The 27,039-nt window shown below is 42.4% G+C and overlaps 5 protein-coding genes across 6 annotated transcripts in view; all 5 read right to left on the minus strand.

Annotated features, from left to right (window-relative positions):
• Window positions 1-20,436, minus strand: part of LOC124408379 (rootletin) — a 30,085-nt gene extending 9,649 nt beyond the window's left edge. The window contains exons 1-4 of one of the 2 annotated variants that reach the window (XM_046885285.1): window positions 9,204-9,290; window positions 8,732-9,053; window positions 313-405; window positions 11-247 (exon numbers count right to left, since the gene is read on the minus strand). In XM_046885285.1, the coding sequence (XP_046741241.1) occupies window positions 11-247; window positions 313-405; window positions 8,732-9,053; window positions 9,204-9,280 (729 nt within the window). In that variant the 5' untranslated portion in view covers window positions 9,281-9,290. Of the gene's footprint in view, window positions 1-10; window positions 248-312; window positions 406-8,731; window positions 9,054-9,203; window positions 9,291-20,306 lie in introns of those variants that run through there. The other variant, XM_046885294.1, reaches the window with a different exon arrangement.
• LOC124408427 lies at window positions 10,779-11,659 on the minus strand. Its single transcript, XM_046885315.1, has 2 exons — window positions 11,446-11,659; window positions 10,779-11,360 (listed from the first exon to the last, which is right to left on the minus strand). The coding sequence occupies exons 1-2, from the start codon at window positions 11,602-11,604 to the stop codon at window positions 11,148-11,150; spliced, it is 372 nt and encodes a 123-aa protein (XP_046741271.1). The 5' UTR covers window positions 11,605-11,659; the 3' UTR covers window positions 10,779-11,147.
• Window positions 16,086-18,874, minus strand: LOC124408420. Its single transcript, XM_046885305.1, has one exon. It carries the CDS (start codon window positions 18,096-18,098, stop codon window positions 16,347-16,349), a length of 1,752 nt encoding a protein of 583 aa, XP_046741261.1. The 5' UTR covers window positions 18,099-18,874; the 3' UTR covers window positions 16,086-16,346.
• Window positions 20,437-24,285: 3,849 nt separating the features above from the next.
• Window positions 24,286-25,144, minus strand: LOC124404460. Its single transcript, XM_046878600.1, has 2 exons — window positions 25,069-25,144; window positions 24,286-24,646 (listed from the first exon to the last, which is right to left on the minus strand). Exons 1-2 carry the CDS (start codon window positions 25,121-25,123, stop codon window positions 24,288-24,290), a joined length of 414 nt encoding a protein of 137 aa, XP_046734556.1. The 5' UTR covers window positions 25,124-25,144; the 3' UTR covers window positions 24,286-24,287.
• A 414-nt stretch (window positions 25,145-25,558) lies between these two features.
• Window positions 25,559-26,234, minus strand: LOC124404265. Its single transcript, XM_046878267.1, has 2 exons — window positions 26,174-26,234; window positions 25,559-25,984 (listed from the first exon to the last, which is right to left on the minus strand). Exons 1-2 carry the CDS (start codon window positions 26,232-26,234, stop codon window positions 25,566-25,568), a joined length of 480 nt encoding a protein of 159 aa, XP_046734223.1. The 3' UTR covers window positions 25,559-25,565.
• Between the last annotated feature and the right edge of the window lie 805 nt (window positions 26,235-27,039).

Consider the following 27,039-nt stretch of genomic DNA (forward strand, 5'->3'; position numbering starts at 1 on the left):
ATGAACTTACCTTAGCCTGCAGGCGGGAAACCAGGGTGGCCTGATGCTGCTGCGCCTGTCTGTAGGTGTCGAGCCGCCTCTTGTAGCTGGCTGCTTCCTCCTCCAGACGATGGCGCAGCTCGAAATTTTGCCGGACCAAAGCATCGGGCGCCATATCATCGTCACTGCCTCCGTCCCCACCGCCACTTCCCAAAATTGCACTGCGTCCAGATTCCATTCTTCCACTGCCCCCAGTTCCTCTGTCCGACTGTGAAAGGCAGCGAAAAATTATCGATTCGATCCTGAGGTGAAGACGATAGAATATTTACAAACCTCTCTAGATTTCACACTTCCTCTGAGAAACGGGGGTCGTCGTCTCTCCATCTGCCCTCGGGGCGTCAGGTGAGAGGCGCTTTTGGCTGGCACCTAAAACAGTAAGATATTGCAGGTGACCAGACAGTCGGATCGATAAGTTGACTTCGGTATAACAACGATAAGGGTGGCTCAGCATGCTTCGGGGTGAAGTCAAGGAATGGAAAATTTTTCAAGAAACAAATTTTTCGAGATAATCATCGATCGAATGACGATTTTGGTCTGACGATGGGGGCAAGAGTGTTTCGTCTGAGACCTTACGGTTCAGCTCTGCGCGTTGTACAATAAAATCGATTCCTACTTCCGGATTTCGGTGATTCTTCATTGACGGTTCGTAGCTCCGGAAAGTTTAGTATTATTAGGTATCCGCGGTGCCTATTGACAAAACAAGCTTGTCGAGTTGCAACTAGTATAAGACACGCGAGAAAGACAAGGATGAGATGTTGGTCTAGCATTATGGTGGCAGTAGGAGTACCGTGACTGGCGGTGTCTTGCGTGAGAAAAAAATGCGTGCGTCCATAAGCCATCAAGTTTTAACCGGTTGTAGAACGGAGCTCAGGGTTTCTTCAAGTCCGACAAAACTTTTCGAAACACGTTGCATTTACGACGGATCCCCTCATTGTTCGATCCGATAAGAACGATTGCGCGGCACGACCTGATTACCGTAAATTGGATCTTGAAGGGCGGCGTATCAGAAGCCAGTCGAGACGAAAGAAATTCATACACCTAAATGGAAAATCATCATGAACTTTGAACGTCGTCGCCCACATAATATCAGGTTCATCAGAATTATTGTGCAGGAAAGTGGCACGCAGAGTCTGTATGTGCGATCACCCGCATACGTGACGGATATCACGAAAATTTATCCGTTCATTGGTTACAGCGGGAGACAAAACCCTGGAAATATACTGTAACTCGTTCGAACTACAAAGTACATACGACTCTGTGACTATAATCGTCTGGGGCGAACAGACAATTCGATAAGAGAGTGTAGACGCCTCGTTCGAAAGTCCAACGGGCTTGTACGCGCCGCCGCGAGCAATTAATCACAATGCAATTACTAGTTAATTAAAAGCCAGTTTTGCGCTTCCGTTCGTTCTATCTTTGAAAAAATATGCAAGTACTATACTTCACCGTATCAATAGCGTATTTATACCTCGGCTATTCAGACTATCGAATAAGACAAATTGTCCAATCGATCTCCTACCGATACATATCCTACCGGTTCGGTATAACGATCGCAATTACGGTTTGCTATTCTCCCGCTGATGATAATAATTGTCTTCTCGTGACGAAATTTCCCCGGGTAAAATCCCTTTGCAGGAAAAAAAAATGAAGACAAAAAAAATGTATATTATGTTAACTTTAATCAAAATTAAATCAAAATCTACGAAATTGACGATTAAATGTGTGATTTTGACGATTCGATGAAAATCTGGGTGAAAATATAAGATTTCACCGGAAGGGGGGGATTTTTTCAGGATGAATTTCGTCCGGGAAATTTTAAAAAGGGATGCCAACCGACTTTTCGACTCATGTAGTGTGCTTTACAGAACCAAACACACATCCCTAACGACTTGCGAATTCGAAACGAACATTTGCAGGAGGCTTGCGCGTTTTCGATGAACGGTTATTTACTCACTCTTCGGAGTTGCGCCTCTGGCAGGATCCATGAGGAGTGGACATCGGCCAGATATCGTCGCGTTGGTGAGTCCGTCGAGTCTAATTCGACAGCTGAGCCTGCACTGAGGGATGCTCGTGCTTTTTCGAGGGGTAAGCCCGGCAACCTCGTGGCGCGGTAGCCCCTTGCTATCGGAGGAACCGAGTCGCCGGACTCTCAGGTGTTGAGCTCGGCAGGCAGTCCCCGAGGGAAAACGGGGGCGGCCGCTATGCCACCTGGCACTGAATGGCACCAATCGATATACGCTCGAATACTATCCCTCCGGGGTTATACGGCCTCACTGCGAGGCCTCGGAGGTGAGGCGATACCGGATATGCGGGCATTTTCGAGGAGATTACCACCCTCGATATCGGGAACGACGAGTGCTGCGAATTTCATGGGCGAAAGGGCGAAGACGTGGAACTCAAGGAATCGGCTCCTTGGTGCATGGAAAACGCTTATCGGATCTCGGATCGATGCCTGTTTCACCCAATTAGTGAAGCACGTCGTCTCTTCAAAGCTGCAGGCATATTCAAAGTGGAAGAGGTTCATCGGCTTGGACTCTGGGTTTCGTCAACCGCATATTTTGTGCCGCGTGGTTGTCGAATTAACGCGAAGACGAACTTGATAACTCGGTACGAGGATAGACATTCGCGAAGAATCTAATACCCAATTAAAACTTTGACGATTTAATCAAAGTCGTGTTAAGTTCAATTAGCGTTCTAATCAAACCGCGGAAATTGCACAGTTTGGGCTAATCGACGACCCAGAATCCGGGGATCATCAAGTAGATTTCGGACTAACCTTCGAATCTCGGTCGAACGATTAACTCCTGGAATCGCATGCGAGGACTGCCGTCTGGCTTAATATCGTCGAACATGGGAACCCTGCACCTGGTTTGTAAGATAAACCGCGATTCCAGCCACCCTCCGATCGATCGAGTTATCCGTAAACGATTTTTAAGCTGCTAGAAATACCGACCAAGTTAATTATTGCCTGCAGAAAAAAGCCAGCCTTGCGTAAAAAAGTCGAATAAAGCACCGTCGACGGTGTTATTCGTGTCTGATTTCAAAGTGTGTAGTACAGAGAAAAATTGGTGATCGATTAAAAATCGATACTGTGACATGCGTCAAATCGATTTTTATTGATCTTTCGTTGACGTGAGATAATCTTTCAACGTATGCTGTCTACATCTGCAATGTTTTTTCAAAGTTGTAGAAAATGAGAAAAACAATGCCAACATTTTTAAGACGTAGAAAATTTTTCAGCATATGTAATACAGGTAAATCGATCGGAAGAATTTCAAACGATTCCGTCACGAATCTATAATTTCAGCCAAAAGTTAATTGCACCGGTAATTAGCCTTGGCCGGATGTCACAGACGAGTGTATAATCTTTATCGTTGTTAAATACATCGGAAAGCTGTGCTGATATAGAAGCATCGAAGATTGGAAATAAAAGGGACGTCAGCCGACGACGCGGAAGGGCAGAGAAGGGGGGAAATAGCCGTCAAAATAAAACGCATCGTTATCAGACGACCTGAATCAACGTCGAGTAAGCCTAATATTTATGTTTGGTGTCAAAGTTACGTAAATAATAACATACGTGATGACATAGCGACGATTCGTGCATAAACTTGTATTATCCATACAAGTCTTCTTTTTGCCTGATGAAAAAAACAGTTAAATAAACATCTGCAATTTGTCGATCGAGTCAGTATAATAGCAGCGAGAATGAGTCTCTCCTTTAAACGACTCGCACTACTGGAAGTCGTGGTCAGCAAAGCCTTAACGCCACGACATGACACGCATCTACAGACAACTCGCGAGTCTCGTATATTATACGGTTAGACTTTAGACGAAGAGACCTTTGGATCGGACAATAAATCAGACGTTCGTTTTGTGATTTTGAAACGAGAATTGACAAATTAATATGTATAGACACGCTTCACACGCACAACATCTTACTCGGGGAAACGGTTAACGGTTGGAACTTGAACCGCCGCTAACGTGCACCAGCTCAGCAATCCAATGAACTGGATTGAACCGCGTCTCATTGTATCTCAGCACCGACGATCCCATACATATGCATCCATTTTTTACAGACCGGCACGGTTCTCTGGGTCACTTTACTCGCGGTGCATTCCGACTCGCCGCTGGATCATTGTCGAGAATATTTCCACAATGCAAATCCTCGTCGCAGGGTGGATGCGTCGAGGAATTCCCTCCGCTTATTACCCAGGATTCTGACACACTCGTGACCGCGTAAATTCCGGGTGGAAGTCTTGAAACTTGAAAGGGTAAAAAGTAAGAGGAGACGAAATGTTCGAAATCTCGATTTTTGAAAGTGTCGCTAATTGGAATGACTGCTAACCACTGACTCAAGATTTCGAACAATTCATCTTTCGTTATTTTACCCTTCCAATTTTTAACCCCCACCCCATTTTTCCTTGGCATGCTGTAGACCTCGAGGCAAAGGTTTTTGGAAGTTGATCGTCGGGCTGAGTTTACTTAGCTTCGACGTTTTTTACCACTAAAAAATTCACCTGGTGCGTTCATCCCTTGTCCCACCCGAGTTCCCCGATTTTCAGAGTCTCGTGGATGCTTGGCGATGTCGCGCTTGTACGAAGGGCGCGATTTAAGCGTTGGATTCATTCGTGTTGACGGCTGATAAGATAGTGGGGGAAACGGGGTGGAGGCTGAGACCTAACCCGTCTGGGTCAAAGTCCGTCCGGTGTTTTCCCGCTGGGCGGTGTCAGGAAATGATCGCGGTCAATGTCCACTGAATAAATGTTTGTCTTGGGACGCGTGAGTGTATTTCAGTGCGAAGGAAAGACGAAATAGTTGAACTGCAGTTAGGCTAGTTCGATTCGCGTTTAGCGGGGTTTCGCCAATAATTTATTGGCCTTTTTATTTCAGAACCGCGAATTTTTCTCTCGCAATTTCCAGCGTCGTTTGCGTCATCTGATCGGAAATTTCTTGCGTGTGATGAAGTCTTGAAACGTCTGGGACAGTTCGTGCATCTCGCTATATTATTTTTATGGAATAATTCAGTTCTGATTATTGCTGCGCTAATTGGACAGATTAATTGCTCAATTAAGACGATCACGTGACCAGGAATTGAACTAGATCTGATTTTACGTTTCAGCAAGGAAGATTGGCAAATATGAATGGCGCAAACGCGTGACCAAATGTTTTCGGTGTTCAGCCATAGACGTGATTGGTGAATGAAGATTATTTCTTAGAGACTAATTTCATACTTCAGTTACTACCGCCGGTTAAAGTCCAAATATTGTCGAGTTTCTTATTTTTTAGGCAATAGCAGTTTTTTTTTGTATTTATTTTTTTTTTTTGTACTCGCCATTCAATAAACGTAGCCAAGGTTATGCTGGCCTTAAATGAAGGGCATGTAAAATAAACTATCATCACAAAACCGCGAATGACGATCATGCGATAATGCTAATTTTTTTCTCTCACATTTTCATATAACCAATATCGGCAACGAAGAAGGATTCTGAGTTTTGTAATCAAACAATAATTAAAATTCATAACCCTTGGGACGAAAGAAATTTATCGTTAATGTATAAAGATCATTTTAAAACGATTAAATTTCGAATCGAAGGCAAAGAAGAAAAAAATCACTCGACGCCTTGATTATACGTAATCAAAATTGTTTTTGAATTCTAGTACGAAGAGTATTTTTGGACACAAAGTATTATTATGTTCTACATATACGTATATATTGTTATTTTAATGGTATTTTGGCGTAATCTGGAGATAACGATTTGTGAAATTAAATTAATATGTGATATCAGTTTATTACGGGCGTAACCGTTTCATCGACCTAGTTAATTTTCTCTTATTACAGATTAATGGTCGAAAATTTTACCAAATCAACCTCGATTCGTTAACGAGCATACGAAAATTACCAGGGAAATAATATCTTTTTTTACGATTCGCGTGTGTGTGAATTACAAAATTTCCGGTGCTTATCGCTAATTTGCATATCGGAATTGGTGATATCGAGAAAAAAATTAATGACCAAAAAATGGTGCAAATCTTTGACTTTATGCCACTTCTTGACCTCGAGTTTATTGCCTGTGATCTAAAATTGGACATCCAAGGATCCGATACCCTGGGGTTACTGCATATCAAACAGTGCAGTATGGGACGCTGAATCTTGTCGATGTATATACTACTTGATAAGTTCGAACACGAGATACTTGTTACAAGAAAAGTTTTTTCTAATCGTTCATGTAAATATCTTCGTTTTCGGTGGAGGCTTCGATGAAAAATATGCAGCTTAACTGTTGTTGATTATTTATTATACGGGGGAATGAGATGAAAATTTGAACTTGATTTTGGATTCACCGGAAGGATTTAGCTAAATGAAGTTATTGGAAAAGCAAAAAACGTAATCCTACGATTTGCTTAGAGTTAATGTTGCTAAGAGGCGTTAAAAATTGAAATGGATCTTTTTATAGAAATTACACGCCACCTAATAAATCCAATGTAATCTGTTTAAGCAGATGAAAATGTCACCGGGACAGTAACTGGAAGATAATTATAAATGAAGACCACGAGGCATGTGTAAAAAAATATTTTAATACGATAAAAATGAAAAAGTTGAAAAAATCGAGCAAACGAATAAAATGATAAAAGAAGTGTTATGTCCGTGCATTCTCTGAGCACATGCTCCCAGATAGTGCAATATGCTAACGAGTTACACCGCTCAACAAACTTATCTCAAATGATTAATTATTAACCAAACCATGTATTAGTAATAAACAACATTCAATGTATTTGATGTTCTTTTAACGAGCATCGTAGACTCATTTATTATATAACAGTGGACGCATTTCTTGGATAGATGTGTATAACGTATCTGTATTATAAAAAATACCACGCTATTGTATTAAAATATTTTTAGACCAATAAATTATTTGATCACAATCGATTAATTAAATGAAGCAATGTAAACGATCGATTCATTTCTTGTCCTGAACTCTCCCTCCCTCCCATCACATCAAATCGATAAATATTCCACTGATCATGATATATAAATATGCAAGTTATCACTCTCTGCAGTCTTTGATATATGTTGTGACGAGTTGAAACAGATAGAAAAAAAATGTTTAAATTCTTAAATAACTAATTGATCCTTCGCAACGTGATATGGAGGTATTTAACAAATTAGTTTCGGTATGATAACGCGTGCTATTTGCATGTTATAAGATTAATTATAATTTTTCATACAAACAAGTCCGTCAAGATTGTAAGATGTAACGAGTCTCAATTTGTTGCGTAATGTTACAAAATTTTGGTAATACCGCGATCCTAAACAAAAAAAAAATATGTATGTATATATAAGCTTGCACGTACCGCCGCATGTTGTTGCATAACGATTTGCTATATTATTTTTTTTTTTTTTCCGTTTTCTCGCCGCAATTTTCGACATCGCAACGAGGCACTTGGATTGATTAATCGATACAACGATCGAAGCGAACGCTCCATTAACATGAATAATTATAGTAAAACTTATATTTCATTCTGAAGCTCGTTTCTTTTAAAAAATTGCGATTTTCACTCAAGTCTTTCTTACCACCGTGATTCAACAACCGCTCAGTCACCCCTTCGAACAGTTCCTGGACACGTGCTCGGCCACCCCAACCGGTGTTTCACCCTTAATGAACACATTGGATGACCACGCGGTGCGTCACCTTCATGCAAGGGTGACCACCAGCGTCATTCTGCAGTGTCTTTAAGAACGTTCTTTCTCTTTTTATATTTTGTGTCATCATAAATCGTATCTCAAAATGAATAAATTTTCCACAAAGAGATATATCGGCTTTGGTCTTTCACCCAATTAATAACAGCTAAATGATCATTTATTAATAAGCCCTCAAGATTTTCAACGCGTATAAATATAGGTATGATATATATATATATATATATATATGTATATGTGGTTAGATGTTGCGTGCGAGTTACGTCACGGGTGTACACATGGCGCCCCCTTATCTTCAACTGACCACATGTCGTATTTATCGATTCTGAGGTAAAAGTATACCCTCGGTATTATCACTTTGTAAACCTGACCAGACTATAAGCCTCAGTTTGTATGCGAGGCTCAAAGGTTCTCTACGATATACATACAATAAATATATATATATATATATATATATATATATTTTTATACGTGTACAACCAGCCAAATTGTGACAGTTAAAATAATCTGAATACCAAAAATGCACCCGAAGATCGCATCGATGGTTGAAATCTCACTTTCTTTCCAGTACGAAATCAGGAGTTTCGAATTTGAATTTCAACTTTCAGGACAACGAAGAACTCGAAAGGTGGGTAACGAAGTGCTCGGCTCTTCAGATTCAGTTAACTCGGAGGGTTTAATACGAGTACAAGTTTGATTTGCAGTCAATCAGCATGTGTGCAAAAGCCGGCTTCCCCTGAAGGGAGAGAGAGAGAGAAAGAGAAAAGGAAGCGGAAGTTTGAAACACTTCTAATAGTCAATCAACGAATCACGCATGTATCCTGGCCGCTAAGAACACGTGGTCTCTTTGCCAGCCGGTCTAAAGTGATCTGAGATCAATTTTCCGTTTCACAAAGTTGAAGACGGGGTGAAACAGTTACCAACAATACAAACCACCACCACCACGAGGACGACGCGGTACATACTCGAGCGAAATCTGTCGGAAAAACTCACCCGCGGCATCTTCGAGGCTTCCGGTTCCTCGGCGAGGGTCGAGATAAAATGCCGAATACGAGGGGCCGAAGGGTCTCTGAACTCGGGTGGCGGCGACAGAGATGTCGGAGGGTGAGATGAGGCCCTGCAGATGGAGATCCCAGGATCCGGTGCGCTCGGGACGGACGGTGAGCTTTCACTAACGTTGCTCGTCGTCGGCTTGCTTCTACCTCCATCCTGGCCACCGTGATCGCGTGTCACGGTGCCTATCCGCCTTTCACCGCCCCGTCGGCCCTCCGGGGGTGGCTGATACCGGGGGGCGTCCCCCTCGACATCGGGAAGGCTATCGGAGAAAGTTTCCAACAAATTTATGCCTCGGAGTTCCGGGGTTCAAGGAACCGGAAGCTGTCTTGTCGCGCTGCAGCTTATCGGATTCGAAAAATTATACGATCTTTGAAAGCTTGAGTGAATTTTGATCCAGCGGATGACTTACTTGGGGAGAAAGAGCGACGGATCGGAAGATGGCCAGCAGAGTGGAGCTCTGCATCTTGCCTGGATTAGATCGAGCATGATTCGTGATTTGTGAATTTTTTTTATTTTTTTTTTTTTTTTCAACTTTTGGTTATTTCATGTTGAGAAACTACTTTGGAATTACACGAGGATCGCGGTGATCGCAGGGTTAATTAGCCGGGGTTGAGTGGTCCGATGATATATAATTCAAAACGAAGTGAAAGGTTTTTGAAAAACGAGGAAAGACACGCGAAGAAATTAAACGACTTGTATAATTTCTTTGACGAGGGAGAAAGCTAAGCGTTGAGAGGAAAGAGGATGGGTTGATGGAGTATAAAAGCTGCGGGGAAAAAGTTACGGAATTATGAAGGGTGGCTGAGAGAGGCTGAAGAGCTAGGGGAGGAATTTTATTTACGAGGGCCTCAACCCGTCGGGTGAATTCCTGCATGTATTTATGGTTGAATAAATAATCCTGTATATCGAAGAATATTTTAGGATCGTGAACCGCGACTCTTCGAGGTTCGAGGGGGTAAATCAGAAATCGGTATAACGAAGTAGGACACGCGAGCCTTCATCCGTTTAACCGAGAGGGAAGAACCACTCGAACAAAAATAGAACGTCAACGAGCAATCGGTGTATTATGAATTCTCCGTTGTAAATTTGATTCGAATGCCGTTTATAATCGTACACAAATGATAGGCACATTCCATTTGTTTGTACAGGATGTAAAGATGACGACGATATTAAGCAGGAAAATTTACTCGAGGATCGAACGACGCCGACACGCGATGAAAAACCGCCATGAAACCGAAATTTTCAAAATAAATAATTCTGTTCGCCAAAATTTTACTCAAGGACCGGACGTGTCCTTCTCAACGAACCGCCGACGACTGACTAAGCAGCTCTTTCCTGCTGTCGGAAATTCTTATTAAATATCGTAATAAGGGTTCCTTAGAAAATTTTCAAGAAGGGTTACAAAAGCGGTGGATCGATCGCGAGACACAAGGGTGAGGTCTTACGACAGCTCTGTGATTAATCAGCCCTGACAGATATGCAATCGTGTTGTGTTCTTGTTGTCGCTGTCATATGTAAGAAATGGTGCGACGAAGATACCTTCACAAATAGCGAAACATAATATATTCTATGAGTTATTGTTCGATTTTTCTCTCACCCAAGAAGAAACGTGTTTGCAATACAATCGGTGCAAAAACTCGGTTTTCAAGACTTTTTAAAATTGGATATAAGAAAGTGGTCGTATACATATAGTGTAGAAAAAAACTTATAGCACTGCGGTTTAAAATCTTTTTATCAATTCATTGAAAAAATATGCTTACAAATCAATGGATACTGAAAGGTTACATAAAATTGACTTAAGCGTGTGTATAACTTTATACAGTGATTCATTTGGTAAATGTATAACGATTAAAATCAGGATAAAATGCGTTTAAAGAGGTAGTTGAAAGTATTTTGTGTATCGCCAGTCGACGCCGCCTTTTTTTTTTTTCTTTTAGAATGCAATGAATAAATATTTTGACAGTAATTGTGCAGCAATTATTGTTTGCATTGTAATTGTATTTTCATCGTTATTTTATCATTCTTTTATTAAATTTTGTTTTTCATTCTTCTCGGTCGCGAGTAAAGTCTACATGAGAACATATTACAGAAATCCATGCGTACATAATGTAATGTATATACAAGAGTAGATTGAGTCACGTCAAGTCAAGATAAGAATCATTCAGAGTAAATAATACGTCTCGATAGTTACAGAACGATGTAGAAACGAGCTACGACTTCCGGATTTTTCAACTTGTATAATGCCGCGTAAACAAAATCGCTTAACAGCAAATCGTGTGTAATAATAAATTGCAAATACAGGGGAAAATCGACGGCGCCGAGGAATTTTTCACGAGTATATAACTATAATTAATTACATCGTCGGCAAGTCGTAGAAACGACGTCTGTAGACCAAAACTCTGACGCGCATCGGCTTTCCGCGATCGGTAGCAAAACTGAATTTCACGTGGTTGGATCCAACTCCACCGGAAGTTATCGTCGCCTCTCCATTCTCCGTCCCGGGGCCTGAAATCACCTCGATGCAGCTGATGTTCACGTTCATGGGTCCGTACTGCGCTTCTGCGGTCTTTGGAACGAGCGAATTATGCCGAAAGTGCGTGAAAGCGATTCGCCGGAGCCGACGAGCTTGCAAAAGCTCGGTCAATATTTACCTGATACGAAAACAGATTCGGGTTACGACGCACTTCGAACTGCCATATGAGGTCTCCGTTGTGACCGGATGTCGGACACTCGCCAAAGCGGCGATTTGCGATGGCCGTATGCAGGCCGAGGACTACGAAGAAAGCACAAAATGCACTTGCGAAACGCATGGCGGCGAACGAAGCGAGTAACGCGATGAATTCAAGAGCCGAGAATGTCGGGAGAAAGTGCGAAAGATGGAAACTCTGAACGAGTACTAATTGTAAACGTATAGCAGCTCGCCGTCTGACATGGGAATTGTGATTAATCTGCGAATATTGCGGAGTTGTTGCTCATGTTGCAGTGTAATTATGACGTAATTGATCGTAATTTTGTTTTGCTTCACCGCTGCAGAGAAACTCGATGATCGGAGTGTTCGTTCGTGGTGAAAAAACACATTTTATCTGCACCGGTTTCATACCGCGAGCCAATATTGTGATGTATTAATAGCAGAGATACCGCAGCCCCTCCAAATGTCGATATAACACACTCAGTTTTAACTGCAATTCAAAGTTTCAAGTCATTCATAATTTCGTACTGGATCCTCTCCTCGTAACGAGATCTGTATCCTTGATTTATAATTCTCAGCCGAGATTGAAGATCGGTACTTCGATCCGATCGTTTCGCAGATTTCTCCGCACCAAATATAAAACAAGTACAGTCTTACACAGAGCTGAGTGTAATATTCTGCTGGCAAGCTCGCGGATCGCGACTTGATCATGAATATTGAAAATCGCGGGGGTCAAGGCTGTGCCATTTTGATAATGAACTTAATCAGCACACAAGAATATTCGCCTTCTTATACGTGCGGACTCGCACTTGTTGACTTCTCTCGTGCAGCGAAGAAAAGCAGATTTTGAGCCGTTGATTCGGGGGTGGCAAAACCATTGGGCATGGATTCGACTAACCATGGAGACTGTAGTTAACAAACCTCTCTTAGAATGAAACCCGGAACTAGTAAGAAGGCGCTTTGATATCACTGCACAGTCGAGCTTTGGTATTAAAATGGAGGCATTGGTTTGTGACTTTAGAGTCAGGTGAATTGGTTCCCACATTCCCGTGCCTGGATCCACATGGTACAGTCTGCCCAAGAGAATCCTTTTCGCAATTTTCTCTTACCAGACCTAATTCTTCGCCCGATAATCACTTCGGCTTGCGATTCGAGATGATACGTTGTAACCGTTTTTCACACTGCGAATCTTTCAGCCTTTTCCCAGCTGGATTCAACACAAGCTGGTTCAAGAAATTCTTGGTCTTGCAGAAAAAATTTACTACATATTTCTGTACACATGACCACGACCCCATGCAATATAAGTATATCGCGTGTTTACCGGGAAAGAATTACGCTACTTTGGAAGTTTATGTATCGATCGCGGTCACATCTCGTCGTCAAGGAACTGCATTTCAATATTATTGCATGATAAGATTCTCTTACAACCCTAACTACTGTGTTAGTGTATGTTTATACGTTTATATGTTCAGATTTTACACAGGCTGATCCAGCTGTTCAATAGGTTATACATACTAGAATATGCTATATACTAGTTAAATACACATTTTATTAATAATGACAGAAATTATTACCATTATTAATAATATACAGCTAGCCTGGATTTAACGATCAAATTTTTCTTTCTCCGTCAATTTCTCTTCCTGTTCTCATTGCGTGCCGAGATTCTGCCGCCCCAATTTCCCGCCCCCATTATAAAGGGATATTTGGAAACTTCAACTCTCGCTATAGACATTTGACAAAAGCTCTGCACCGTGGTTATCGGCATTCGAATTACTCCAGACAATCATAAATTATAAACGAGTAGTGGAAAAAAAATTGAAATTCAAAAAAATCATGTCAACTTCTAGAGAAACAAATCAAGAATTATCAGATCAGATTTGAATAAAAGTCGGTAATGAATTTTCCATTGATACGGATTCAACGATTTCTTCTTCACACTGTGTAAAGAAGTTTCTGGAAAAAAAATCTTTGAATGAAAAAGAAAAAAAAAAGACACTCGTACAGCTGCACCAAAACTCGCAACACATGCGAGTCTACAGTGTTGCACAATCTGCGTAACGCGTCTACGACGCGTATAATGCACGTATGTGATGTCGGGGCGAGAGGGGGGCGGGGAATGACGTGCAAGTGCAAAGCGCACCATCAAATGCCGTCAAGAAAACGAGGGGGGCGATAGTAACGCAACCAAAGTCCGACGGTCGAGAGACAGCGAGCCAGCTAAACGGCCTGGATCTTTGACTACGTCTGCGTCTGCGTCTGCGTCTCCGTCTGCGTCTGCGGCTGTCTGGGGACGGAACTTTTACGTTATAGAGTAGTTTTCAGAGCCTCGATAAAAGCTCCGTGTTGCTATGGATACGAGAAGGAAATTTATGGAGAGTAACGAGAGCTTGCACAGGCGCAGGACGACGTCGCTAGTTTATTACTAGGTAGCAAAAGCGACGTGGACGTCGGTCGTTTCCTATTTCTCAAACAATATGCAGCGGAAGGTCTCATCGCGTATCGCAATCTTGTCCTTGTCTCAGTTAGACGTAAGATTAAGCTTAGCATTTAACCACAGAAATTGCTGAGTCTAGATTCACGTCTGGTTGTTTACTGATCTGCAGTTTGTTTAATTTGTTTTCCTCGTCGTCTCTTTCTACCATGTGTTTGTTCGGCGTATGATATTGGAAGAATTTTGTCCATGAAATACCGTCGCCATGTTTTTATAGTGTACCATAATCAACTTTTACTTTTTTAGGAAGTTATTGTTTCAACGAGGAAATTTTCCTGTGTCAACGGTTGCGGGAATAATCTTTTCATCTCGTTCAGTTTCTCTGAAAAATATTCAACTTCTATTCGCCTATTTCCGGAAAATTTTGACCAAAAAATAACTTGTAAATATTTCATTTACCGATTGTCGCTAAATTGTAAGATCGTCACGCAACAGCGCAATCGTAAGTGGTATGATATAGTTTCTTCCGATAGTTTTATCCGTTTTATACGTTTCTCTATCTCCCGACAGCAGTGGCGATTGCTTCATTTGCGAATTTTCATACCAACAGCCTGTAATACCGTTTGATGAACTTCATTAGTTATAAACCGAAAGCGATTTCAAGGTCTGGTCTAGCTGTAATTACATATTATGGTAACCATGCTGATGATGCGAAGCATTTTGATCAATTGGTCGAAAACTGATTTACACAAATTTGTGTGTAAAACCGATAGAAAAAAATATATTAATCGTAACAACATTTGCTACGTTAGTTAAACAACTTGTTGCAATTTTTCTAAATTTCTCGAGAAAAATTTCACAAGAAATTATTTTACCTTTGATCTATTACATGCTGTCTTGAATAAGATATTTGCAGATAAAACATCGAAATTTTTTTTCCCAATAACTCACGGGCTCTAGATCGAACAATAAATTCGTTCAAAACCTACTAAAACAATTAATTGGTTTAATTATAGTTATCATTAAACGGCTGTACTTTGGAGTCTGTATTTCTTTTCAATTAATTACGACATGAAAATTGCTTATGAGAATATTGCTAGTCAATAATCTAGCGCTATACATAACGAATGTATTATATATGTTATATTCTCGATCTAGCAAGGTCTATGGAATAATGATTAGAAAAGTACATGTACCACATACACATATATGTATATTATATATACATATACACATATATACATATATGTGATTAAAGAACAGAACAAGTGTTTAGATCGTGTTACAATTTCTTAGTCAACGTTACTATAAAAACATACATATAGCTTCTAGCCATGGCCGGCACACAATCTTATTTAATAAATTCTTACAAACACACAACACTATGATAATTACATATACATATAAATACAATATGAGAGTAAAGGAAAAACACAATATAAGTCTAGTATAAATAAGCAGAGTATTTTTATCTCTTACTATGATAATATTCGTGTATAATGATGGTTGCAACATTTGGCGACTCGTAGGGCATTGATCCTAAAATTATTTGTACACTTGCGTCTACAGTCGCGGTTTGTGAAATTCGCAAAAATCTATATACATATACAATGTATATGTATATTCTCTCACACGTCAGCGCCGTTGAGTCAAACTCAGCTGAATAAATTCTTATCGATTCATTCGAAAATACAAAACATCAAACGCGATAAAAAAAGAAAAAAAATGTTAAAAAAAAATGTAAATAATTGGAAAATTAAAATTCAAACGAACATCAATCACGTATTGCGGAATATTTAGTAACGGCGATAATATTCGAAGCGTTGCATAATACCGAGCAATAATTTCCATTGCGATATGATGTAATCGAAGGTTCAGATTCGTCGTGAATATTTTTGTTTTTGATTAATTTTTCTACAACCGTGATACTTTACACGTATACGCGGATTTTTTTATCGTATATACGGTTCGTGAAATATATTATACCTTACATCGACCGACCGTAATCTTATTCGATTTAATTATTAACTCGAAATATCCGTGCATTCAGCAAACTTTCATACGACTTTTGCGAAATTAATGTAAGTAATATATAAATATATGTGTAACTGTATCCGACACGCTTATTCAGATATCTTATACATATATATGTATATATCTGTTGTGTACATGTGAATCTCATGATCACGTGACAATCAAAAGCTGTATCAAAGCATTAAATTTATATACGTATGTATATGTATAACGTATAGTCTATACGCATGTATTATACAATACGAGTCTGTATTTACAATTTGATAAAATTAATTAATACGCATGAAACACGAGGGTATTCGATAAACGCCGAATGTTCGTGTAAACCCGATTCACCGTTGCGGCTAATCGACGTTCGACTCGTCTTAAACCCTTCAACCCCCGTTCAACCCTCCTTACTGTACCAGCGCCAAGGGCTGAGCGTGTTGTCCGGCAGGCTGAGCCCTGATTAGGGCAGCGATGCGCCTGAAGGGCAGCTGCAAATGGTAGTAAGCGCAATAGGGCAGAGGGTCCCAGTAGACGAAGAGGGTCTCCCGCTTGTCGAGGACGGTCCCAAGAAGATGGGACGCCACGTCCGACGGAGGCCTCTTCAGAGCGTTGGCTACCGCCTCGTTTAGATTCTGCCCACGTTCCCCGTTGACGAGGTGCTCGGAATTCTGTCTGGAAAAGTGCCTGCAGGGTCGCCAAACGAGCCTGGGATGAACGCCGGTGTGACATACGTAGGGCAAGGAGACACCGACGCGGCAGCCGATGGAGACGAGTTCGTTGTCTAGGCCCGATTCGGCCAGTCGGAAACTGAGGTGACCGGATACCTTGTGGCCCGGTGACCGGGCGAAGAAGCGATCCAGCCAGCGGGAGACGTCGGGTCTGTCCTCTGGGATGAGGCCCCGATGCTCGTCAACGCGACACGTCACGTTAGCGACGACCTTTGAGTCCTTGATGGTTGTGCAGGTGATAAAATGGGCGCCACCAGGATCGCGAACCACGACCCAGGGCCGCTTGTCGCTGATCTCGTGCTCCTGGTTCTCGCTTCTGAAGTCCCGGACCGTCGGGGGCAGCAGGACCCTCGCATGGTCCCGCATCCCGGCAGGCCCAGCGGCCAGCATGACGTGTCTTCCGGTGCGCAGGACACCACGTTCGTAGAGATTAGCCACGTCGGCTGACGAACGAAGGACGAAGTGAGGTGGAGTTGGAAGCCCGACGGATCTACAGCGGCGCAAAAGCTCGAGGGGATCGTCGAGGGCCGTCACCTCCGAGGCACCGGGGATGAAACACTCGCAGCCAAGGGCTTCGAGGTGAGGCTTTGCCAGGGCGTCGTAGTAGGCGGTGGTCGAAGCGCTGACCGGGATGTAGTAGGATGGCTTTTCGCGCTGGACGATGTCGCGCAGGGCCTTGACGTACTGGGCCGCAGCATCGGGGCCAGGTATTGGGAGGGTGTGGAACTGGGAACAGGCCGTGGAGAAACGGGCCAGCCCGAAAAGGCTCTCCACCTCGCAGACGACGACGCGAGCCCCGGCCTTGTAGAAGTTCCTTGCGAGATGTACAGCCTGGACGGTACTGCCGCCGCTGATCAGGACGCATCTCTTCGGCCGGACTCTCTCCGACGCCGGGGTGTAGAGCGCCGTCAGGAACCACTTAAGGGCCGTCAACGGCAGCTGTAGAATCTCCCAGAGCAGGTAGATCCAGGCCGAGACCCACAAGGCTGGTGCCCAGATTATGCAGCTCGCGATTTTGTACGCAGCGCTGAAAATCCCGATCACCATACCCGCGTACCAGTGGACGATGCTCGTCAGGATAAACGGGCGACTCTTCGTCGACGGGATTTCCTTCGACGGGGACCGTCGACGGTCTTGAATCGAGCTTGCTGGTTGCTGTGGGTGGTGGTTGAGGTGGTGGTGATGACGGCTGGGCCGCTTCGAGGTCAGAATCGTCGTCTGGGTGCTGGAGGCGCTGGATGTCGTGGAGGAGACCGAGGCGCTGGAGACCGTCGACGAAGAGCGTTTCAATGTCAGCATCAGGGAGACGTCGGGGGGTGACGTTGACAAGGGTGATCCTGGCGACGGGGACGAGGCCGTACTGTTCCTCCTGGAGATCGGGGGACTCGAGCCCCAGAATCTGGACACGTTTTCGCTGCCGCAAGAAGGCATGGCTGATTTTTTTCGCTGATTTTATACTCGAGCCACGATCTTAAAGCGAGTTGATTTTTCAGGTGCGAGATCGTTTATGATGATCCGCGATAACGAACTGGCACCAAATTTCAGTGAAACGAATAAGCTATCACCTGAGTTTAAGAAGTTGAGGAAACTCCGAAGCGCCGGATGGTTTGTTCTTCATACCTGCAGACGAGGTTAGCTGTTCAGCTCTTCTGTCGAACGTTTCTCAGCCGATGATCGATGTTCTTTTCTTCGAATAATATCCTATCCGCAGAATCGAAGATCACACTTTAATTACTTAACAGCCTATAATTCCCTCGTTAGGATCAACGAATAAAAGCCCTCTTCGGTCCATCTGCGACGGTTGTTTCCAGCATTGATCGTCCCGATTTTTCGTTCCTCTTCGTCGCCACAAGAGAAAACGGGCACAAAGTAAACAGTAACGATCGTTCTTCGCAATTAACGGTGCGATTGTATTAAGTCTATGTTATATGGGATTCACACTTGAGAGGGTCGGGTAACTTCGCGGTGATAACGCGTCGAAAGAAACAGCAAGAGAGATAGAGAGTGAGAGAATTAGAGAGAGATAAGTTTCGTCGAAGAAAGGTGAAAACAAACGTTGTTTGTCGGCATGCACACACCGGGTAAACTGAGAGCGAACCGGTCGAATCTCTGCTTCTTATGAGCTCTGCATCTTGGGCGCACTATGAACCCTCCCCGTCTTATCTAATCACACGTATAGCGGAGTGACCGTCGCATAAAGAATGATGCGCGGGGCCCACTGCTCTGGTATAAACTCGGACTTTTCATTCTTTCTAGTTTCTAGCCGGCGATGGTTATATTGGGCCTCGAAACGAACTGATAGACGCGGCGCGGCGTACGCTTAACCCGAAATGTGTAAACATCTCCTAATCTTGATAAGATGAACGCGAGTTCCTCGTTCATCATTCTCCAAATTATGACTATTTTTATCGATTATTAACTGTTTGAAGATCTCTCGTGTCTGTGAAAAAAGTTTCAAAACTCAAAATGGTCAAAGTAATATCCATGGACACGTTTTTTTTTTTTTTGACGCCAAATGGTGCGGACATTTAGTTTAACAGAATATTTTCGTTGTTACGTTTAACACCGTCATTTTCACAGTGTTGAAGGAATGTTCGAACACCAAGGGATGGTCAGCCATGTTGCAAATTTTTTCCTGGCTTGCACGATTTCATGGAAAAATTTGGTTTTCGATCAGTCGAAGACCTTCGGTCCGAATGCCACTTGGCGTTGCACAAATAACGTTGATAATTTACAATCTATTTTGCCAGCCACTTAAATCGATCGAACACTCACGATTTACGTCATTTCAAAGATGATTTTGGGAGAAATGGGCTAGCAATAAAGTTTGATTCGCTAATGTTTTCGGAATTTGGATCATAGATCATGTCTCTCGATCTCAAGCAACCAAAACCCATCGTCGACGATAAAATTCATGGCTTGTATGTCGAGCGACAATTACAGTAGGTGCTTCGGTTGTTCGATACGTTGACAAAACCGATTCCAGCGAATGATAGAGGACAGAGATTACGTTGAGAGAGCCATGCAAAGCACCGTCTCAATGATATCTGTATATATATGCCGGGGACCACGAGTGACAGTAATCAGTGTTAAAGATGGAAACTGCAGTAGTTTGAACACTCCAAGCCTTTCGACCGACTGCGGGTGTCCGATGCTCGACAATCGATAAGGAGGGCAATGGCTTGGGATCGAGAATGTAAACCACTGTCATTACAGTAGGCCTGCGCTTTATTGCTCAATGTTTAAGCCGCATTCATTGTTAATTCATGGTAACGAGCTGCACTGATAGATCTCAGAACAAAGAAATATTCCGCTCAATTTTTTATTCGAGAAACTATTCCGAGGATCAATGAAACGGTGGAGAAGGAATAATACGTCGACACCTGTTAGCTACTAGCGGTATAATTTAAAAATTTTAAAGCTTGGGAGTTCGAGTGAAGTATTTCAAGATTGAAGACTTTATTGACTGAGTGTTTTTAGCAGTGAAATTCCAAGTTCTAACCGCGTTCATGGAAAGTCTACGACTGTTAAAAGAACTTAAAGACGTCAGAGGCTAGATATGTATTGAAGTAAATACAGAATAAGGTAGCTGCTTGCGATGATTTTATGACGAGGTATCAAGGACTGAGTGTCACTCACCGAAAGCTCTGCTTCTAGGACAGATTCCCGATTCTGCACACTCGAAAAGCACAAGCCGGATGAACATCGCGAAAAACGCTGCGGAAAGGCTGAAACACCTGCCAAGAAACGACGCACGTGTCAGCCATTTTAGCTTGTTTAGTAGTCAGTGCGTGTTGAAGCGTAAACACTGTACTACATACTCCGAACGACCAAGTGCCGAACCACGAGTCGTTCTTCTTTGTTGAAAGTCGGCAAGAGCAGTTTTCGGTCCGAGCTAGTCCTTCAGATTGGAATGGAGCATTCGGCAATGCAGGAATGCCGAAAGGCGGTCGCTGCCCGAAGTGATGCCAAGCCAACTTAGAAGCATTGATCACGGTTCTCTTTCGTGCGATCATCGCTGCCTCGACGATAAGAAAGTCCTCTGTTAAAACTCCATTGTAGCAACTTGTCTCGATTCAGATTTACCCACTAAAGTCCCGTATTATCAGGCATGAACTTGACGTTGACTTGACGTCATCGGTCAGTAACCCGAGTCCCGAAGAACGTCGGTTTTCGTCAGGAGCCATGGGACCACAACGGGATGACTCAGGCCTAGGGCGAATGGGTAGAATTTTGCTGCCAAAGTCGGCTGGGTCCGGCACCCATATTTCTTTCTTCCTGAAAGGTTCATCGCAGATGGTGGTTGTAAAATCGGGGTTATAAACTGGTCCGCTATCTGAAAGTGGACGAGATGAGATGCTTGGATGCTGTCGGAGCAAAAGAAGACGAAGAAGTAGAAGAAGAAGAAGAAGAAGAACGGTAAGCGGAAGAGGAAGCGAACCCTCTTCCATTTCCGCGCGCTTTCGCAGGGGCGTAAAACCGGGCAATATGCGGGTATTGTCGGGGCTTCCCGGCGAATTTAGTGCTGCCCATGGCTGCGTGTGTGCGCATAAAATCCGGGGACCGGGTGCGTCCTTCGCCGTAGGATATTGGCAGGGGAGACTTGTAAAGATCAGCTTATTAGACCAGAGATGGGGGCGCCTCGACGGAACGGCCGGTGGCCCAATAAACTCGCGTTTTGCACGGGGTGCTACCGTCGTCGGGTGATCAAGCTCCCTCGTAAACCCGATCCTGAGCCAATGAGGGACGGCCTCGTCGGCCCCCGGGATGCCCGGTCCTCGGAGGCGGTCGTCAAGCCAACTTTGACCCGGTAATGGCGAGCATTCCGGGCGAACCCCGAGATGGATACCCCGACCTCGTAAAGCTTCCATCAAATATTAACTTCGCCTAAATTAATCTCGTTAAATTGATCGCTGCCTCCAGCCTCTCCTTCGGTGATAAGATCGTCTTATTCGGCCTATTAATATAGTCCTGACGGGCGGTAAGATGGACGTGAAAACCGTTGCCCGTATACTACTTTATGTGCTACCGGATTTTGCCAAAAATTCATTCACCGCCACGTGAATTTACATCTTTCAACAAAAGTTCTGCCTTTATTTTCTTGTTTTGTTTTCAAGATCAGCGATCTCGTCTTCTTGCACTTTGGATTCAACTTTTAGGCCAAACAAAACTGTTACCGCGACTTGCAGTTTGAGAACTGTTCGAGGATGAATCTAGTCATGTGAAATATTGAAAGGTTTTAGCTATTGTTTCTACATATTTTTCAAACATTCGCAATAAATCAAAGAAGCTGCGACTCCACCAAGTGTATGAAAAGTTTTTCCTTGAAAAAACAAAAAGGAAACATTATCGTCTAGTTTTTGAAAATTCTTTCAGACCAAAGCTTTTTGTACGCAAAACATTTTTTTACACAGATTTTAGGAATATTAAAACCATGCAAGCATTGGAAAATCGTTAGCAGTTGCTTTCCGTTGTAACTTTTGTAATTTTTTTACCATTCAACTGAATCCTGTTGATGAAGTTGAACTTAGTATTTTTTCGGAATGGATAAGCTGCACCTCCTACGTTTGAAACATGAAAATGCGATTTATATGTACTAATCAAACTTTCTGTTTTCTCTTAATTATTCTAAGCATTAAGTGAACGAATATAAAAAATGTTGGATCTTGAAACCGACAAGCTTTTTTAAATATATTCACTTCTTCACGCGATGATTAGCAACGCAGAGTTCATTTCCTAAAACTCGTTCTGACCATAAAACAAGACGATTCGATATTAGCATGTGATTAGGACGTTATGCAAAGTCCAGAAGTTGTCAGATTGGTAGAAAAAGTAAAGTAAACAATTATAAGTGTATATCTGTAGAAGTCAAAACACTTTAGCGAAGGATCACTTTATAAGTCATCAAACTCATTTGACGACGCTTCGTATTGCCGGTTAATTGGTACCGTGGGTAAGTGAATTTTTGTAATAAATTTAATCAGCGCATCTCATTACGCGGACAAGAAGTCAGTTATAAAGCAATCAAGGAGTACAAGAATCAATTAGCTGAGTCTCAATTGAATTAAAAGAAGAAAAATAACCGTCTTACAACGACACTATTTCAGCCTCATTATCTCCGCCTTAAAATAAATTCATCATTTCTATTCCTAGATGCAGTTTTTTTTCGCTAAATTTTTCTGTTTTTCCTTTAATTTCGTTGAAAAACAGATGAATAAATTCCAACCTCGAGACATTAAGGATCGAATATATTATAACAAGTATATATAGTTTGGTAAAAATTCTCTTCTCGATGCTTCGTAAAGTCCAATAAAAAACTTCTCGAACTCCACTTACCTGGATGAAGAATATAATATTCTAGACACGTAGCTGTCATAATCCTTCCAAAAATTAAACGTGGGAAATGCCAAAGATGCTGACTTGGCTTGCAGAGACAATATCGGCTAGAAAGTGGACGCCATTACTTTCCTGACCCTCGGATGAATTTCACGCTGTCACAGAGGGATGCGAGCGATCTCCCCTGTTGTTGTTGGCATAGCAACACCATTCCTTCCATAATGCTTATGGGCGTGGGATCGATCCAGTGGTTACGACGCGAGATCCAATGGTTCATATCAGCATCCGGCTGGGCGAATGGACGTTGCGAAATTCAGTTGATATTTCGCAGCTTGTTTATCTCAGATTTAAATTTCGCGCCGCAAGTGAACGTAGAGTGCAAATATAAATCTAAGCTAAGCCTAATTAACTCGTTCCGAATCTAATTTTCCGAATTTGATTTAATCGTGAGAGGACAAGTTTTTTTCGAAAATAGTTTACGGCGTGAAACGACGAGATAAGAGCGCATCTCCGAGGCTCATTATCGTGAGATTTTAATAGCCACGTATAATGTTTTTTTCTTTGGCTTTTAATCTTATGAAGTAACTTTGTTTTATTACATACTAATACGCGCGGAATAATTAAGGCGAACATTAGGCCGGATCGATTTCTGCGCGAAAGGCCTGCGGCCATCACTTGGCGCGAAAGTTGATCGCGAAGAAGCGAAACGTGGTACCCGCATTCCGCATTGCGGCTAAAAAACGAATAAAATGTACGAGCAGAAGTGAAAAGAGAAAAAATGGGTCCTAGAATCGTGCGACGCGCCGCAGGATCGCCGAATACTGACGATGGCCAAACCACACGGCTTTTGCGAGACCGTCGGAGTTTTGAGAAACCGCGGTTGAGGATCGAGCGACGGATGCTGCGGCCAGTCTGGACCAAACCGGGCCCAAGAAGCACAATGGAAGCCCCGACCACGAAGGGTTAAAAGAGCAATATAACGATAAAACTGCGGGGCGAAAAAAGCAGACGTGCACATTCACAGGCGTTACGCCTTCCTTTTGGGCCCGTTTTGCTGAGCCCGTAGAAAAATAAAAAAGTCACGCTCTAAGTCGAAGCGAATAACTGTTTCTACCAATTCGATTTTTCGGTAAGCTGCTTCGAGCCCCGATTTCATTTATTTTATTGCCAAGCGACTTGCCGTAGAATCGTGGCGGAACAAATTTACTCCCTTTTGAAAAAAGCTGTTTTGTTACACATTTTTATCCCGACTTTATATGACTGACAACAGATGACTTGTAACAGTTATCCTTGAGTCGAAGATCCGCCGTTCAGGCCTCCGAGATTTCCGATGCTGGAGATCGACGCTGGAAGATTGGCAAGATTGCCAAGCATTTCCGCCATTCCACTCAGGCTCGGCATTGGCATTGCCATCACCTGGAAGGCCCCGAGGTACATCTTGGCCCCGGAAGTCATCGAGCCGACATTAGGAAGCCCAGAAAGCCCTGATCCCGATGCTGGGGATTCGTTCGAGGGCAAAAACGGGATTGACAGACCTCGAGTATCCGGTTTTTGCTCATTCTTTGCTTCCGCTTCACCGTCTGACAGCTTCTGGGTATCCTGATTTTTCTGAAGATCCGTGCTGGTCGGTGCTGACGCAATGCCTGGACGTTTTTCAAAATTTTATACGAGAAATTTAAAGTTTCAATAATGTATTTGCAAAGTTTTCGCAAAACACGTTTAAGCTGATTATAAAAAAAAAAAAAAAAAGAAATAAAAATAAAATAAAATCGTTTGGCAATAGAAACGCAACGAAATCCAGAAAAATTATGAACTGAAGACGTTGGAAGTTTGTTGCTGAAGCACGTGGAGGTGAAATTATACGAGTATTTTGCTACGACGCAGTAAATAATATGGGCGATTATTGGATAACGTTTACAGCTCTGATACAACTGGTAAAAGTAATCGAGATTGTCGCGATAAAATAAACGCGAGGTAAGATTTGTGATTTATATTCTTTTTCTCGATGTACATTCTAGCCCCGAGTCTGAAGAAAAATTTAATTTCACGTTTGGTGATCACTTACCTACGACGAAGCCCTGCAGAGTCAGTAACAGGCAAATATTCAGACGGAAATTCATTTTCGTTTGCGAAATATTCACGCGGATTTGGCAGTCTTCGATTCTGCAACGATTTCTTATATAGGTACCTGCACCTTTGCATTGCTTTCGCGTTCCCACGTTTTGGGAACGAGAAAATTGAAATCAGTCACGCTGAGCGAGCTGCGGATACATAAGGAATTATGCTAAAATGTTCGATAAGTTTGCGTGTGGTTTTTACCTGGCTGGAATGGAAAATGAAGAGGATGATTAGATTGCTTGGAGTCTAGGTTGGCAGTAATTTTGTAACCGATAATTGCACGCGCTAAAAATTTATTAAAAAATTACACATCTGGACATGCTGCACGCATCTTTTTAACTTTAAAATAGTTCAGATTACGATTTGTATTTAAAAAAGAATTTAAAAAATAGCTCATTTGATTATTTAATGATTAATAATAATAATGAACAGCCGTGTCTTGTTCTAAACCTGCAAATTTGATTTCGTATCGCCGCTTAAATTGATGTTCATAGTTGTTGGGTTTTCGAAATCGACCGGATCGTGGGGAACTTCCGTTGATACAAGTTCGAAAAATTTGTCAACCCAGTCGGAGAAAAATTTAGGATCGCTGTGAGAACTTCTGACGAATTTTAATTCATCTCGGCCAATTACGTTCTCCGTGAAATTCTTCACGGCGTTTCGAAGCGCTTCCGATATCAGGGAATTAGTGACGGCTGCTTTTCCTGTACTTCCGGTTGACCCGTCGTTCGTTGACTTGGCAAACAATCGCTCGACAATTTTTTGCGTCAATTCATCTTCCAATCCGCGGAAGACATCTTCCGTTCCCAAACTTTCATCCCCGACGGCTACACGGTTTTCCGATTTCTCGGGCAAACTCGCACCTGCAGCATATCACGAAGTGACAAAAATCAGTGAAGGATTATTGATAAATATAAAGTAAAAATAGGGCTTCGAAAATATTGAAGTAAAATCAAGCGTTAAAATATATTTTGATTACAGTAATGTAAAAATTTTTATGTAAGGATATTTTTTAATCAAATTTGTTTTGCGCGGTACGGAAATCAACTTACAATTTGAATCTTGGAGCCACATCAAGGCGATTGAAATGAAGAGCGGTGAAAGTCCAGACATTTTTGGATGAAATGTAAGCCGACTCGGGAATGCGTTCGTTTTATACACGCGCCCGCTAATTCTAAGCGAAAGCGTTATCAATCCCTGATAATTTATTCGGGCTGCGCAGCGCAGCGCAGCGTGTCGTGAAGTGATGGGTGAAAATAATTGCGAAAATAATTGGCAAATTATAGCTCGATGTTCAAAGTGAAACGGGATTTTGCAAGAACTAATGATACAGATACCTGCATCCGTTCAAACGCGGGTGTAATTCACGGTACTTTGCGTCACGAGCGACGATATAGTTACCAGGATGACAAGGTAGCTGAATTTGGAAAAATTTTCAAATCCCCGAGGTCAATTCAATTAGGTAGGCAAAGTCCTCTGTTGTAGCCACTGCCTATGGACGTCATCACAGAAGCAGGATTCCAACCAGCATAATCTCGCTTCCGGTAAATGCACCGTATTTAAAACATGTAACTAGTTTTCCGGTCTGCAATATCGCAATTTCGTATGCGGGTCAGCATCTGCGGCTTGGATAGCGAAACTGTCATTGCGCAAAAGTGAATGACTGGAAATTCCAGTTTGAAAAATTTGCGATTTTTCATTAAAAGAGGTTCAAAGCGCCAAAATTTTCTTCATCCATTGGTCAAATTGTTTATATTCGTAAATAATTTTGACTGCTCAAAATATCCGTGAATCTACGAATGTGAATCCGTGAGTCTCTTGCGCTGTACGAAAAATAGTATCCCTTTAAATTTTCAGCCAATGATTTCGATGACTCGATGCTACGTTTTTTTTTTTTTTCGAAGAAATACGTTGGTTC

The sequence above is a fragment of the Diprion similis genome, chromosome 1 (genome assembly GCF_021155765.1).
Source record: "Diprion similis isolate iyDipSimi1 chromosome 1, iyDipSimi1.1, whole genome shotgun sequence".
NCBI lineage: Eukaryota > Metazoa > Arthropoda > Insecta > Hymenoptera > Diprionidae > Diprion > Diprion similis.

Coding starts and splice junctions, on each gene's coding strand:
- LOC124408427 (XM_046885315.1), bottom strand. CDS start 11,604: ATGCGTTTCGCAAGTGCATTTTGTGCTTTCTTCGTAGTCCTCGGCCTG. Junction 11,361..11,445: donor CGAATCTGTTTTCGTATCAG/GTAAATATTGAC, acceptor CTCGTTCCAAAG/ACCGCAGAAGCGCAGTACGG.
- LOC124408420 (XM_046885305.1), bottom strand. CDS start 18,098: ATGCCTTCTTGCGGCAGCGAAAACGTGTCCAGATTCTGGGGCTCGAGT.
- LOC124404460 (XM_046878600.1), bottom strand. CDS start 25,123: ATGAATTTCCGTCTGAATATTTGCCTGTTACTGACTCTGCAGGGCTTC. Junction 24,647..25,068: donor TCTGCAGGGCTTCGTCGTAG/GTAAGTGATCAC, acceptor AAAAACGTCCAG/GCATTGCGTCAGCACCGACC.
- LOC124404265 (XM_046878267.1), bottom strand. CDS start 26,234: ATGTCTGGACTTTCACCGCTCTTCATTTCAATCGCCTTGATGTGGCTC. Junction 25,985..26,173: donor GTGGCTCCAAGATTCAAATT/GTAAGTTGATTT, acceptor GATATGCTGCAG/GTGCGAGTTTGCCCGAGAAA.